General features: G+C 32.0%; 1 protein-coding gene across 1 annotated transcript; it reads right to left on the bottom strand.

The window, feature by feature from the left end:
- Positions 1-6,399: 6,399 nt before the first annotated feature.
- LOC101253065 (uncharacterized) lies at positions 6,400-7,221 on the bottom strand. Its single transcript, XM_004234690.2, has one exon. The coding sequence runs from the start codon at positions 7,219-7,221 to the stop codon at positions 6,400-6,402; it is 822 nt and encodes a 273-aa protein (XP_004234738.1).
- Positions 7,222-17,171: the final 9,950 nt, after the last annotated feature.

The raw sequence follows: 17,171 nt of genomic DNA, 5'->3' as shown, positions 1-17,171 counted from the left end.
AACTAAGTCAGCAATAGTGTTTTTTTCATTGACGTAGATGGTACAATCACACTAGACTTTCTCAGCTAAAATAGACTCACTTACAAATTTAAAAATACTGAATGACTCAAGAGATTTCTCAAGAAGAACATCAAAATTCATAGAAGCATAAGGAATCACAAAATATGGACTCACTCTTGGATATAGCAAAGTGTAATCAAAATTAAAGACTTTGATCATACTAGTGACAACATCTAGGGAATCCTTTTTCTTTTGGAATAGCAAACGGTTTTCTCCTCCGCCTGCCCTTGAATTGGCCCCTTTAGATGATGTTATGTCTTATGGAGCAACTAAATAAGATTGGGCCCTATTTCCCCCATTTCCATTACCTTGCCCGTTCTTAGGGAATTCTTTCATAAAGTGACAGTTCTGACCACATTTGAAGACACCATTAGAGATATCACGATACACCCTTGAGTGGTTCCTATCACACTTAGCACATGTAGGAGTCCCAAAACCCTATTGTACAAAACTACCTTAAGATTTTGCATGTTTAGCTATGAAATATTGTGAATTCTAATTGTTGAACTCACCTCTGTTCCTTGGTATAGGTGCACTAGTAGATGATGGAGTATGTCCCTTTTGCTTATATTTGAAAGATAACCGGTTGGCATTACTCTTCTGTTGTTCGGGATTATTTCATTCTTAGATTTTTTTTCTTTTGGAACTATTCTTATCTCTCAGCTTATCTTCCTCAACCTGTCGCACATGGATCATCAAACTTTCTATGTTCATATACCCAATTAGCATAGTTGCGTTGTCCTCATTACTTGACAAACAAGACAACCTAGCAACAAATAGACTCATCATACTCCTCATGTCAACAACTATATCTCGAGAAAAATGGGAAAGTTGGGTGAACTTAAGTCTATACTCATGCACACTCATGGACTCCTTCTTAAGAGTGAGGAATTCTCTTACCTTTGCCTCTCTTAGATCACTGGAAAGAAACGTTGTCACGGCCTGGGAGAACCCCATAGAAGTAACATGGCATACTTGACCTCTGGAGGTCTTATACAAGCCCATATTTATCTTTGATTGCATTTCATAGGTAAATTTAGCGGAAAATTCAAAACTTTCATAGAACATCATATACTATAATCATCACTTCATATATATATATATATATATATATATGTGTGTGTATATATATATATATATATATATAAAAGTCATAATACAAACTTAGACTCTAAGTCTCTTTTGTCATCTTAGACTCAACATCTAGAGGGAAGAATAGGGACACGACCCTTACCAACATATAACAATAACAAAACTATTACATAACTTTAAATAAGAACTTTGACATAAGCAATCCTTGAATCTTAAGGAATCCTTTTTCTTGAGCTTGTGAAACATCTATCAAGCCTTTCACTTTAGAGACATCCTTTAAGCATCCATAACATACACTTTGTGTAAAAAGGTGAAGAAGAATGGTGTTAGTAAAAGAATGCACTAAGTATGACAATCATGTAAAACATGCATTTAAAGAAGACATTTTCTTAGAAAACCATGCATCATGACGTTTAGTAAAACTTTATAAAATCTCGATGCAATAAGTACAACATAGCTCATATACTTCACATAGGCATGGACGCTATTCATAACATCACACCATGTAACATTTATTGCATTTAAAGCACATCAATCATATTCATATCATTGACTTCCTTTAGCTTAATTCATTAACCCCTAAGTAATCCTCAAGTAACAATTGGTGCAATGCATGAATAGTGTCTCATTACACTATCCAAACTAAACTGTCACCAAGGTGAACATTCACATAACTTTTATTTACATCAAACACATATGCATATACATAGAGGCATAGCATATCATGACAATACAATCTTCACATATACCTCAACATAATGTATCAACCTCATATAAGATACATTCCAAGACAACATGCAAGGCAAGTCTTCCAACATAATCATAGCAAGGCAATAGTCAACACAACGTACTTGGACTTCATTTCATAAAGACATCATAAGACCTTACTCATAATCTCAATCTAAGCCTACTAGTGCAATGTATATGAAAAGTCTCATAACCTCACACATCTCAATTTTTCCTCGATTTCTATTTTTGGCCGAATAGATTTATAAAATTCTAATTTTAGCTTTAATTAATGGGTTGATGATGTTTGAATGTAGTGTAGTTGAGTATTGAAATTTAATTCACTGTCCAACAACAACGTGGTTTTCCTCTGTCCCCAAAAATTTTTTATTAGTGCTTGTGTGTTCCTCAATATTCAATTTTATTTGTTGTGTTTTGAAGAGATTATCACCATGGATTCATCACCATTGATGATCTTCAACTTGAGCTTGAGAGATTGAACTTGAGAGCAGATTGTGAGGAGAAAAAATGTATATTGTATTGATTGTGAATTAGTTAAAAATGAATACAATGTGAACCTATATATAGACCTTGATTAACAACCCAACTAACTTCTAACTAACTATTGGAAACTAACAACTTGAAACTTGTAACTAACTATCAACTAACTACTTGATTTCTTACTAACAAAACTAACAGAAAGCTAATGTAATTAATGTTATATTCTCATCACCCCCCCCCCCCCTCCCCCCTTAAGTTGGAGGTGATGCAAACACAGACAACTTGTGCAATAAAGAATTGTGTTTAACTCTAGTTAAAGCTTTGGTGAGGATGTCTGCCAACTGTGAATCTGTGGATATGTGATGAAGTGTGATTAACCCTTGATGAAGCTTAGTCCTTACAAAATGGCAATCAATCTCAATATGTTTTGTTCTTTCATGAAAAACTGGATTCTTGGCAATGTGAACTGCTGTTTGGCTATCATAATGAACATGTATTGGTAGAGAACACTGCACATCCAACTCATTCAGCAACCTCTCTAACCATACCAGCTCTCCCACAACCTGTCTTATTGCCCTGTATTCAGCTTCAGAAGATGACAATGATACTGTTGCCTGCTTCTTGGATTTCCAGCTGATAGGACTATCTCCCATAAGAACTAGGTAACCACTAACAGATCTCCTTGATTCAAGGCAAGCAGCCCAATCAGAATCACAGTATGCAATCACAGTAAGATTAGCCTTGTTTGAAATAAAAATGCCCATAGTTGGATCTTGTTTCAAGTACCTTAGCACATGGTAGGATGCTTTCAAATGTGGTTCCCTGGGTGATTGCATGAACTGACTCAAGTGTTGTACACTATAGGATATATCCATTCTAGTGTTAGTTAGGAAGTTGAGTTTGCCAATCAACTTCCTATATTGAGAAGGATCAGTTAACAACTCACCATCAGTGGCCTTCAATTTTTCAGTTGAATCAAGTGGTGATGAAGTAGTTTTGCAACTCAACATATCAAAATCTTTCAGAAGATCAGAGGTGAACTTCCTCTGAGAAACAATAACACCATCATGTCTATACAATATTTCTAGGCCTAACAAGTAGTGTAATTTTCCCAAATCCTTTATTTTGAATTGGTCATGCAGGAAGCTCTTTAAAGAGTTGATTTCATCAACATTGTTTCCAGTCATGATTAGATCATCCACGTATATAGCAACAAATACCAAGGAACTCCCCTTCTTCTTGTAGAATAAGGAATTGTCACTGTCTGAATGCTGATACCCCCTTGAACACAGACTGTCTGCTAGCTTCTCATACCATTGCCTACTTGTCTGCTTTAGCCCATACAAAGATTTCTTTAATATGCACACCATGTTATCACATCTTGTTGTAAGACCTTGTGGAGGTACCATGTAGACTTCCTCATGTAAATCACCATGCAGAAATGCATTATTCACATCTAGTTGATACAAGTTCCAACCTTTCTTAACAGCCAATGAGATCAGTGTTCTAACATTAGTCATCTTCACCACAGGTGAAAATGTCTCATTGTAATCTACTCCAGCTTGTTGTGTATAGCCTTTTACTACCAGTCTTGCCTTGAACCTTTCTATACTTCCATCATCCTTATGCTTTATTTTGTATATCCATTTACAACCAATGGCCTTTTTTTTCATCAGGTAACATGACCATTTCCCAAGTATCATTAGCATGTAAGGCTTTAAATTCATGTGTCATGGCTTGCTGCCAAGCAGGGTGCAATATTTCCTCTTCAAATGTATTAGGTTCACATTCATGTGAAATAGCTGTGACTAGTTGCTGGCTATCAGAACAGAGACTGTTGAAGCATACATGGTTATTGTGAGAGACAAAAGTATTGAGGGAATTTAATTTAGGTAGGGTATAGGTATAATCCTTTAGATAACTAGGAGTGTTTGTTGTTCTGGAAGTTCTTCTAGGTTCTTGTGGTTCTTGTGTTGTAGAATCAGCAAATGTTGTTTCATGCATGTTAGTAATATTGGTTACTTGATTTTTAGTGACTTCATGTGGTGTAAGATTGTCCAGCATCTCATCAGTAGCAAATATGTTTATTTTTCCAGGACTACAAGGCATGTTAACAGAATGAGTAAGCATTTTTAAAAACAGAACTGAAACTAGAGTCATCATCAGGAACATGAACAAAAGGAAACATTCTTTCATGGAAAACAACATCTCTGTATGAACTTTCTTTGTTGCTAGATTTAAGACTTTGTATCCTTTTGTATTGAATGGATAAGCAACAAAAACATGAGGAATGGTTCTTGGTTAAAATTTATCCTTGTGAGTTTTCAAAACAGTTGGAAAACAAAGGCAACCAAAACTCTTTAGATGAGAATAGGTAGGTTGTTTAAGGTATAATATCTCATATGGAGATTTGTTTTGGAGAAGTTTAGTTGGCAATCTATTTATTATATATGTGGTAGTCAATACACATTCTCCCCAGTATCTCAAGGGCAACTTTGATTGAAACAATAGTGCTCTTGTTGTTTCAAGTAAGTACTTATGTTTCCTTTCTACCACCCCATTTTGTTGAGGTGTATATGGACAGGTCTTTTGGTGTATAATGCCTTTGGTCCGAAAGAAATGCACAGCTTCAGATGAGGTAAACTCTAAACCATTTTCTGATCTTATGGCCTTCAACTTGGTTTGAAACTGGTTTTCTATGAGAGACACAAAAGCTTTGATGGTTTGAAGGGCATTACTTTTGCACCTTAGTAATTGTGTCCAAGTAGACCTACTGTAGTCATCAACCATAGTAAGAAAATAATGGTAACCATCATGAGTAGGAATGTGATATGGTCCCCACAAGTCAACATGTAGTAATTCAAAAATTTTGGTAGTTATGGATGTACTTTCTGGAAACGGCATCCTAGTTTGCCTAGCCATAGGGCATATATTGCATGTAAAAGGTTGTTTAGGAGAAAAGTTTACAGGTATGGATGTTATATTCCTCATCTTTACAAAGGGTACATGTCCTAATCTAGCATGCCATAGAAGTTCATCATCATTGTATGTGTGACTAGAGACATCAGCAAATGAAAGACATTTATCATTAGAATGAGAAGAAGCCATAGTCTTACAATCTGCTTTATTTGCAGTAGAAATTTGAGATTGTCTTACAGAAGATACATTGTGAAACTTTGAGACAAGATGACAATTAGAATGAGATGACTTTTCTTCAGCAGACTTGCAGCAATTGTGACATTTTTGACACAAGAAATATAGACCATTCTTGGCCTTACCAAGCTCCAGAGGGCTCTTCAGAGAAGGGCCATGCAATAAGCAATAAAATTTATCAAAACTGATGACTCCATTAAGTTGTAGTGCTAAACAATGAATAGAAATGAGATTAAACTTAAAGCTAGGTACAAACAGCACTTTGCTTAGAGTTAACACTGGATTTAAACAAGCATCACCAACTTGAGTCACTTTAACCTTGTAACCATTTGGAAGTGATATTAAGAAAGGGTATGGAAGAGTTCTAATATTTGTGAGTGTGGTTCTATCATAAGTCATATGATGTGATGCTCCTGAATCTATTATCCAAGAGTCAGCAGTCAGCTTAACACATTCACAAGAAAGATCACCTATATCATTTATAGAGGAGTAACAAACAAGTATACCTGCCAAGCTCACAGCCCCATTCATCATGCTGTTTGAATTATCAGAATTAGAAACACCATTTCCAGTTTGTATACTTCCCAAGATGTTGAGTAATTGTTCATACTGATCTTTGGACAGATTTATTGGCATCAGATTTCCCATTTGAGTCTCTTCCTCAGATTGTTGTGCATTCAAATCAGAAGCACACATGTTTGCTGTAGAACTTGTTCCTTTTCCCTTTTAAAACTTTGGATTGGATGGATATCCATGAAGTTTATAACATCTATCTCTCGTGTGTCCTGACTTCTTGCAATAATCACATACTAAGGTGGACCTGTTGATACTTGAATTTCCTCTGGACATATTGTTACCAGAACTAGATCAAGCCCCTTTAGATGAACTGTAATTTGTTCTGAATCCCTTGTAACCTGCATTATTATTGTATTGTCCATAAGCATTGAGAGAAGTAGAATCCAAGGCTGTATGATTATGAGGCTTTACTTCTCTTTGCTTTTCCTCTTGGCACAGAATAGCAAAAGCTTGAGCCATGCTAGGAAGAGTGTTCATCATGAGAATACTACCTCTAACAGTAGTATACATTTCATTTAACCCCATTAAAAAATGTATCAATCTTCTATCTTGCTCAGCCTTTTGCAACTTTGTCTTTCCTCCACAAGAACACACACATGTGCATTGAGAAATAATGTCAACTGTGTTCATCTCCTCCCACAGCTTTTTCATTGTTGTGTAGTACTTGGTGATGTCTAAAGTACCTTGAACAAGCTCATTTATCTCCTTCTGTAACTGATACAATTTACATCCATTTGTTTGATCATATCTTTCCTCTAATTCTGCCCATAACTCATTGGCATTATTCACATATTGCAGGCTGCCACGCAACTCTGGAGACAAGGAATTCAAGATCCAAGATGTGACCATATCATCACATCTTTCCCACTGCATGAAGTTAGGATCAGTAGATATAGGCTTCACAATTGCTCCATTAATAAAACCTGTTTTGCTTTTAACTGATAATGCTCCGAGGACTGCTCTTCGCCAAGATCTATAACCAGTACCATCGAAAACTCCAGGTAACAATGATGATCCAGCATTCTCTGAAGGATGCAGATAAAAAGGACTTGAAAAATCCAAAAGAGATGTGGTTGAACTAGAAGCAACATCTCCAGCTTGAGTGCCAGTCATTGTGTTTGAATATCTGTGAGAAATCTAACACGAAAACAATCTAGAACTTTCTAATTTCCAGCTATGTATGTGTCTCCTCGATCAGAAAGAAAGAAGAAGAAGAAACCAAAAAGAATTCACAACATAATCAATTAATCGAATCAGTTGATAACAACAACAAAAATAGCTCACAGTTCGACTTCGAAATATGAACAATTAGACTCCCTCGCTCTGATACCATGAAGAGATTATCACCATGGATTCATCACCATTGATGATCTTCAACTTGAGCTTGAGAGATTGAACTTGAGAGCAGATTGTGAGGAGAAAAAATGTATATTGTATTGATTGTGAATTAGTTAAAAATGAATACAATGTGAATCTATATATAGACCTTGATTAATAACCCAACTAACTTCTAACTAACTATTGGAAACTAACAACTTGAAACTTGTAACTAACTATCAACTAACTACTTGATTTCTTACTAACAGAACTAACAGAAAGCTAATGTTATTGATGCTATATTCTCATCATGTTTTTGAGTTACTTTTATGCTTTACTCACCAAGTACAACTTCAATAAATAAACTTCTATGAGACAACTCCTTATGTTGAATCAGTTGTTTGATTCGACATATCATTTTTTGCAAGTGTTATGAAATGCATACTATATGTTTGGTTAAATGCATAAATGTGCTGTTAATTAGGACATGAATGTTTACTACCTGTTCGGTAAAATGCATGAATGAAGAGCTTTAGTTGTGAAATGAATGTTCCTTTAGTGATCGATGTATTATGTGTTTTGCAGTTTATGAAAAAAAATTTAGTTATCCTATAGCTCATGTAAAACATCCTTATATAAAAAATAGGAATAATGCACAAGTTCTCTTAACCTATGCCCGAAATTCCAGAGACACACTTATACTATACTAAGGTCCTATTGCTTCCTGAACATATTTTATAACTAATTTTCTACCCCTTTTCGGCTCACATGGCACAACCTTGTGGGCCTAATGTTGGTTGACTTTTTTTTCAAGCTAGTGCCACATAAGCCGAAAAGGGGTAGAAAATTACTTATAAAATAAGTTCAAGAGGTAACAGAACCTTAGTATAGTATAAGTGTGTCTCTGGAATTTTGGGAATATGTTGAGGGGTACTTGTGTATTTTATCTAAAAAATAACTACAACTAATACAATTGGGAGCTGAATATCTAATTGCATATGTCCCAATCTAACATTTCGCTTGAATACCTTACACGTAACATTCACCATGCACTAATACAGAACTATCATCGAAAATGTATACTTTCATTGCAAAGATATGTGTTACCAGTCATTAGTCTCTTATTATTTGTTTAGTGATTTTGTTTTGAATTGGTTATTTATTAATTGAACTGATAAATGTTGGACCTTTCTCTGAAGGTTACAGATAATCATGTCTTCACTGGTAGTTTTCCTCATGAAAAACAGAACTGCTCTTAGCACTTAGATTAGTGTATTTTCTCATATTTAACTACCTCTTGGGCTATAGTTGTCTGGTATCTATACTTTATTGCTTTTTTTTTTGCATTTTATTGTCTTTTTGATGAGTAGCTTTCTAGCTATATGTATCTATTCGCCGTGCTAGCATATACCTTCACAGATGGCGAGAGAAAACTTTAGATAAGAATTTATATAAATTATGATGAGGAAAACAGACTGTTTATTATATTGGTTCCTCTTATTTATGTTCAACCATCTTTCTTTTATTGTTTATAAATATATAAACCATTTTTATTCTTTTAGCAAGGAAAAGGGGCATGCAACTTCCTCAAACACCAATTCAAATTTTATTACATCGTGCAAATTATTGAGGAAATTGTTTTGTAAAAAATGACTGTCATTTGAGTTTGTTAATAATATATAATTATAAGCTGGGTATTTATAAATTGTAGAAACGGTTTTAAATATTAAATAAAAGTTAAAAGAAAAACTTAATATTCTTTTTGAATTTTTATTAAATAGAGATTTAGTTAAAATTTAAATATATAATTAAAATTTAAAATTCTATCTGAACGTACACTTTATTGCTATGAAAAAAATTGTAATCGACGCAGACTGACCCATATCAATTTTGGAACTTCAAGACCCTTAAAAACTAGTAATCATATTTCATAATAAACAATAAATTATTCTTTTATTTAATTAGAAAAAATAATCCAAACATATATATCCAAAAAGAGCTGAGAAAATGACACGCTTTACTTAATTATTAAGAAAGTTAAACGTAACCAATGAAGAAACAAAATATAAAACTTCCAAATATATGATTGTCTCTTCCAAATATTATTAAATATCTAACATTTAGAGACAACTGACATTTGTTCAGAACAATTTGTACCCACATGAACCATCAAATAGTATATTTACAACTTTTGATAGTACGTACCGCAAAAAAATTATTAATTTCTCCTAACTTTGCCTTAAAAATTAAGCTTTCTTTTAAGACTTAAAAATATTTATGTTATGCTATAATTTCTTTTATCATTTAGTTTACCTTTTGTTATTATTTTTTATTTCTGTAAAATTATACATGTTCTTTTTTATATTTATACAGTCAATTTTTTATGAGAACATAAATACTATTTTTGAGATTAAAAAAAAAAGCGAGACATGTTGATTGAATTTTTTTTTTTTGTACAAAGCGGTACTTATTTATTGATATATATTATGCATTCAAACAAGATCGGTGCTCCGAAATACTATAGTAGCATAATTAATACTATTTGATATTACGGAAGATATGCATAACAAGGCTAGTTATTTTTTTACCTATTCTTAAGATATAACAATACGATTTTTTGAAAAATTATTTATATATACACTTAAAATTTTGATTTAAATTGATATATATTGTACTTTTGGACACTTCAAAATAACAAAACAATGCCTAGTTAAAATTGTCGTAATCTCATTCGTTGCATCAGTTTGATTCCCCGCATGAGGATTTTTATTTTTTATGTGATTATTTTACCTTGTTGGAGTTAAAAAGATGAATAAACATGAGTAACTTTAATATAAATATTCAATAATTTTTGTGGTAAATAAGGTCAATCTTATCTTGAGTGACCCAATTACGAATCTCTCCTTCAATAAGGATTTTTTTCAATAAAAATTGACTTATTTCTACTTATATTTCGTTTAGTAAATTTTTACAAAAATTGATGGAGATAAAGAAAAATTTAATTCATCCACTTATATTTGGCTTAGTGAATGGTTAATAGAGTTTTCTTAGTAATGAAAGTATATTAAAAATGACTTACAAAATCAAATGTATGATGAGTTTTTAAATAGTTGTACAGTGTCTTGTGTAAGAAAATAAAATATTTTATACTATTTCTTATGAATCTATTATAAAAATGTTTCAGGATATAAAATTCTGTGGAGTACAAAGGTGATAATATCTTTAAATTATGTTTTCAATGTGATATAAAATATTCTTATATTTAATTAAATATTAATTAACTTGATTGTTTGTTTTGGTAATTTAAATCATCGTTGAAATGGTTCAAGTTTCAAATATTAAATTAAATTATTTGTGTGAAATTTTAAATTTATAAATCAAAAAATTAATAAATTTTAAGTGTTTTGTGTTATAAAATCAAGAATATAAGAAGAAGACAAGAGAAGTAGATGTAGGAGAAGACTTTCTTCTTATTCAAGTATATGTAAATTTCATATGTATATATTACAATAGTGAATGAACAACCCTATTTATAGAGTGAGAAATCACTTCAAAGGTCATCATATTAAGTATCATAATAAATAGATACATTCTTATCCAAAAAGGTTCATGTAACCTAGTGAATATGAATAATTGTTCATGTACTAACTTTATGAATTATCTACTTATTTAATAGATTTATAAAATTTTGAATTTTTTCTTAAATCATTTGATTCTTTTCAAATACTAAACTAAACTAATTATGTAAAATTTTTAAAATTTTAAATGAAACCAAACGAGGAGTTTGTATCCACATGATCCATCAAATTACACTTTCCTTAGTTATTAAGAAAGTTGAAGGTAACCAATGAAAAAACAAAAATATAAACTTCCAAACGATTGTCTCTCTCAAACACATTAAAATATTTAGAGTTCTCTAAACAACTGCCACTTGTTCAAAGTTCAAACAGTTTGTATCCACATGATCCATCAAATATAATATTTACAACTTTCGATTGTACGTACATGCATTGGCATATTGCGTAATGTGTAAAAAATTATTTATTTCTCCTCACTTTGCCTTGAAAAATTGAGCCTCTAAACAATAATTTTCTTTATCAATAGTGTATATATTAAGTGTTCGAACCGTTTCCTATTTGTTGAAAAATAATTTTTTTCTAAAAAAAAATTAAATCGTTGTTTATTGAAATCATAATTTTCAAATTGTTCATCCGTGTTTCAAAGGATAGTGAAGAAATGGAATAAGCCTATAGGGAAAGTGCTAAACTGCTGTTTTTATATTAATTTAATTGAAATTAAACTGATTGTTTTGTTAGTATATCTACTTAAATGAACAATTTTATTAATTTTTAATTTAAAAGTTTACACAAATTTTAAAATTTTAATCTAAGTTAAAGAAGAAATCGTTGTTGTTGTTGTTGTTGTTGTTGTTGTTGTTGTTGTTGTTGTTGTTGTTGTTGTTGTTGTTGTTGTTGTTGTTATTTTAAGTATTTTTATCAGTAAAAATAGAAAATGTAAATCATAGGTTATGCTTTATTAAAAGCTGAAATGCACAACTATCCCCTCAACCAATACCCGAAATTCCAGAGACATACTTATATTATACTAAGGTTCTGTTATCCCCTGAACTTATTTTATATGTAATTTTCTACTCCTTTTCGGCCTACGTGGCACTAGCTTGAAAAAATAAGTCAACCATCGTCGAGCTCACAAGATAGTACCATGTAGTCTGAAAAGGGATAAAAAATTATCTATAAAATAAGCTCAGATGGATAATAAGACCTTAATATAATATAAGTGTGTCTTTGAAATTTCGAACATAAATTAAAAATTATTTATACATTATTCCTTATTAAAACCGAAAAGGGTCCAAAATACTTCTATCCTTTGAAAAATGAATTATAAGTACCCTCCTTTCACCTTTGAGTTCAGAAATATCCTTAATATTTATTTTTTGAATCAAACTTATTCCTCAAACTAATAGAACTTAAGTCAAGTTTTGACTCTTTTAAAAGAGTTGCGTGGCACTTTCAATTGTTCCACAAATTTTAATTTCATATTAATTATATAAAATTCACAACGACCCAACCTACTGACCCAATCAAAGAAATCGGGTTTTGCATCTCTTTGAGTGTTTTCTTCTTCCTTCAATTTATTGACTCATTAAAAAAATACATCATAAATATTGAACTGTTAAACACTAAATTGTTGAATCCTACCACTACGTAACCAACATACAAAAGCAATTTTGTGTCGTTAATAACTCAAAATCACCATAAAAGATAGTCATTGCCATAACATTTGACCGGACTAATTCATAAAAAATCATCAAAATTAATTATTTTTAATTTCTTACAGAATATTATAATAACTCAAACATCATAATATAATTATATACACAGTTGCTTTCATGAATACAGTAACCATCAAAAAGTTCAACTTCAAATTGTTTAAAGCCTTACGAGAAGAGTTTTATTTACCTTAAAATGGGTCAGCGGAATGATATTTTTCTTTTTGCACTTATAAGAAAAATATTTAAAAAATGTTATAGAGAAATGGCTTCACAATTTATTCAAAATTCTTACTAATAATATCCCTTTGTTACCGTCCCCCTCCTGCATTTCACATTTCTTAATTTCTATTGTTTTTTCGAGAGAATCCAAGAACTTTTTAACCTCTGAAATGGGTTGGGTTCTAAAAGTTGGATGGGTGGCTTTTTATATAACTATTTATAATAACTTGAAACGTTATTATTTTTGAAATTTTTACAAAATTATCGTTTTATCCATCTTGGTAGTTATCCCGAATTATTTTTGATTCGTTCAAAAAGTTAATTTGAGAATTTTACACTATTTGATAACTTCAATTATTAGTTTGATGGTATTTATTAAATAATTAATTTTTATTAATGGGTGGTTAATGGGCAAATTTGTAATTTTATTTAATACCCTAGGTTTAACTCTTTTATTAAAATAAGTTACAGAAATTTAGTAATTTTCTATCATAACACAAATAAGAGCCGCATGATACAAAACCGTTTGGGATAGCACGCGATCTTTCGTCTACAGGTAAAACTAATTCAAAGTTTAAAAAAAAAATTAATTTATGATAGTGCGTTGAGATCGTCCGCACAGACAAGTGGAGATAGTCCGTGTCGGTATATGGACCTCGCGAGTCCCCCATGGGTCATGAACTCTCAATGTATTTTCGAGGAGTATTATGTATATACGGTTGAGAGAGAAATTGATATTCTGAGGCATATCACTTCATGGTGTTATATTGCATTGGATCCCATTACATCCTTCATTCTTAATGTTTATGTGTTTTATTGGTGGTTGGAAAGTACTTGATATTTGATTACCTCTATTTGACGAAATTGATCTTGTTTGTTACTGATATTGTGAGTGCCTTTTTTGTGAAATTTGTGATTGTTGAATATTGAGTTTGTAGTTGAGGATGTGCAAATTTGTTAAAATAATTTTGATGAGTTGGCTGCTATGAAAACTGTGAATTGTTAGGTTGGGCTGAATTTTATGCAGGTTGTAGTTGTGGAGGTTCGATTGGTGTGTAAGGAGTACGTGTATTTTATCCACTTAGATTGTGTTTAGAAGTTTACTTGTTGGGTACCATGTTGTTTGGTACTCATCCCTTGCTACTACAATTTTTTTTGTAGGTTACTAGCCCGGACTTTGTGATAGGTTCCGTTCTCCTTGTCTAAGTCTTCTTGTGGAGAATTGTGAGTAGCTGCTTATTATCACATCAAACTTTCTTACTCCTATTTATGATCTTGTTCTATTCTAGAAACATGTTCATTTGAGACTAATATTTCTTTTTAATCAATTGTAATACTTTAAGAGGCTTGTACACGTGATAACCAGATTTTGGGTGTGTTTTGAATTGATTCTGAAATTTATTCATTTATTGTAATGGTTGAGTTTTATGCTGACTAGTCTTGTTGGGATAATATGAGTGTCATCACGTCCATTTTTTAATTGTGACAACATGGTATCAAAGCCCAAGATTCATAGGTCTCACGTGTGTAGAAGCTGAGTCTAAGTAGAGTCTCAAGGATCGATACGTAGACATCTTTACTTATCTTCCAGAGGCTATGGTGACTTTCAGGAAAAATCTTCACTTTTTGAATCTCTATTGTGCGTCCTTGGTCTAATTTTTTTTTCTTATCACTTCATTCTACTCTCTCGATGTTATTTGATGACTCGTGTGTGGTTCCTTATGTGAGTAGTTGATGTCGTGTATGATTTTAATGTTAAATATGATATTAAGACGAAAGTAATGTACTTATGGAAAATATGTGTGGTTAGATTTAGAATCAACAATTTGAAAGGGTTGTGTAAGGTTAGTTACCCTAGTAAAAAAAATAGTATTTGTGTGGTTCGATAATTGGAAGTGGACGAATTAAATTGATAGCAAGATAATGAACAATGCAACTTGAGTAAATATATTTAGTAAAGTTGTGATAACATGTATGAATTTCGTAGCGAATGAGGAGAATGATGTTGGACCAATTTAGTTAAGAATCACTATTGCAGTTTCATAAATCGGGTGAATGTTAAGAAGGATCATAGAACGACTACTACAATAGTATTGATGCTTACTTGTGTAGAGTTATAAAGTGTCTTACTCATATTATTGAGCTGATCTACAAAGGGATGCATGTCGCTTTAGACGAGAGACCAAGCAAATTTGGTAGTTTATGTTAGTTACTTTATGGGCAGAAATGTGTAGGCTATTTGGGTTCAATCTTCTCGGTAGGTAAGATGTGTTCTAGTGGTGGATCTAACGAACTTTCATGATGTGATACTAGTGGTATATGAAAACGGATACATTGATTGTTAAAGCGTGAATATAAAATACTTAAGGAATTATCAACTGTACCACATGATCGTATAACGAGATTCAATATTGCATTCATACTCATTTGAGAAAACAACTAGCTTTTTCACCACGGACAAATAAGTTAAGCATTGTTTGTAAAGGGAATCTTAGTGGTGGATCCTTGGTATAGTATAAATATATTTAGGTTGTGAAGTGTATTCCAAAGGTTTTAGATGAGGGCTGGTGATTTCATCATAAGGTCCAAGAAAGTGGATCAATATTGAATGACCATTTTATGGGTAAAGAGAGTCCTAAAGAGTATACTTATGTGAAGGCAATTGAGAATTTTTGTAAGAAAGTATGCATGGAATTAGGTTAATCCTTTTAATATGATTGGTATAACTGGGTTTAAGGTGTCATATGGATGAAAAGGTTGACTTTTTGGTGATGGCAAGGGCTAACAAAGAATAACGCTAATAAAATTTTGTGATCGATTGTGAATGAGATGCAACTATATGATGAGGATTGATGGTTAAACGAATTTTGTATTGTAATGAAAACTTGAAAGTATTTAAGGTTGTGGCTTAATACTAATTGGTGAGTAGCTTAGTTGCATGAAAAGTTGTAGGGGGTGCTGAGACACCACGAGAATAGAATTGAAATGAACTAGAGTCATAAATGAAAAGAGTTGGTGGGAGATAGTTTAGCCTTTGAAAAGAGGCGATGACCACAAGGATAGTTACTCAGATTGTAAGAGACAAAGATATATCTTCAGAAGATTGAGAATTGAGTTTAGATATACGTGATCTCACCCATTTTGCTCTGGTATGGTAATATATAGTATCATAGGATCATCAGATTGGTTAAAGCTATTGGATAAAACTTGAGAAATGAGTATACAGACGTTAAGCTTGAGTATGATTATCAGGTATTTTGTGGTTTTGAGTTTGATAATGAGTATGGTAGAATTTTCTTTTGAAATATATGATAAGGTCGATGGAGAGGTGATCAATGATAAACTAAGATACACGAATTCATAAAAATCTTTAAGGTATGAGCTAATGCTAATAGATAAAGGGATTGGGTTACACGGTTAAATTCAAAATTCAAGTTTTTCATTGTGAGCCTAGGTTGGTGGTAGTGTGTTGTCAAGTTATGAATTAGTAAGGTAAGAAGTGATCGATCACATTGAGTATAACGTAATTGGAAGGACTTGTATATGTTATGAGTCATAAAGTGTATTATTTTGTTTTTCAAAGGACCTAAGGAAGGGTTTCATATAAAGTTTTTATTTAGAGGATAAAGTAAAAATGTAAAGGGCTTTGGCAAAGAATAAGATTGATAAATTAGTTAGTGAAAAGAATAAAGGTTGATATATTGAAGAGTTTAATCTATTTGATATTTTTATCATGGGAATAATTTAAGAGACGTGAAGGAATAAGACCTCTCATATAGATTCTTGGTTCGAACTTAAAGGATGTATGAATTTTCATATAAGTTTTAATATGACTATTGTTGTGAATTAGATTGGTATAGACTTATTAGAGATTTATCAACAATTTTTATAAAGATTGGGTTTTGATTTGGGCGAAAAATAGCAATGTTGTATAAGATTATGTGTTCTTATGTGGAGCTAAATTGTTTAAATTATATAGGTAACTTATTGATGTTCAGCGGTGTGAACCTACAATTTTACATGATAAATGAGGATTTAGGGGATTGAAACTACCTTGTTTATCAGACGATACAGGTTGTTATGATGTGTTACATAGGCAATTGATAGTGAGTACAGGTGAAGAGCTAGCTTATAGTATACCGAATTATTCGAGTGATCAAGAATATTTCTTTGAGTTTTGACATGAGGTGCATGATGGTTGAAAAATGACATGTGAAAGTTTGTGTGACGTTGA

This window comes from Solanum lycopersicum, chromosome 3 (genome assembly GCF_036512215.1).
Source record: "Solanum lycopersicum chromosome 3, SLM_r2.1".
Classification (NCBI taxonomy): Eukaryota; Viridiplantae; Streptophyta; class Magnoliopsida; order Solanales; family Solanaceae; genus Solanum; species Solanum lycopersicum.
Note: the sequence above shows the minus strand (reverse complement) of the source record. Positions and strands in the feature narration are given on the sequence as shown.

Excerpts from the sequence above, each read along its gene's own strand:
- LOC101253065 (XM_004234690.2), bottom strand. The coding sequence starts at position 7,221 with ATGACTGGCACTCAAGCTGGAGATGTTGCTTCTAGTTCAACCACATCT.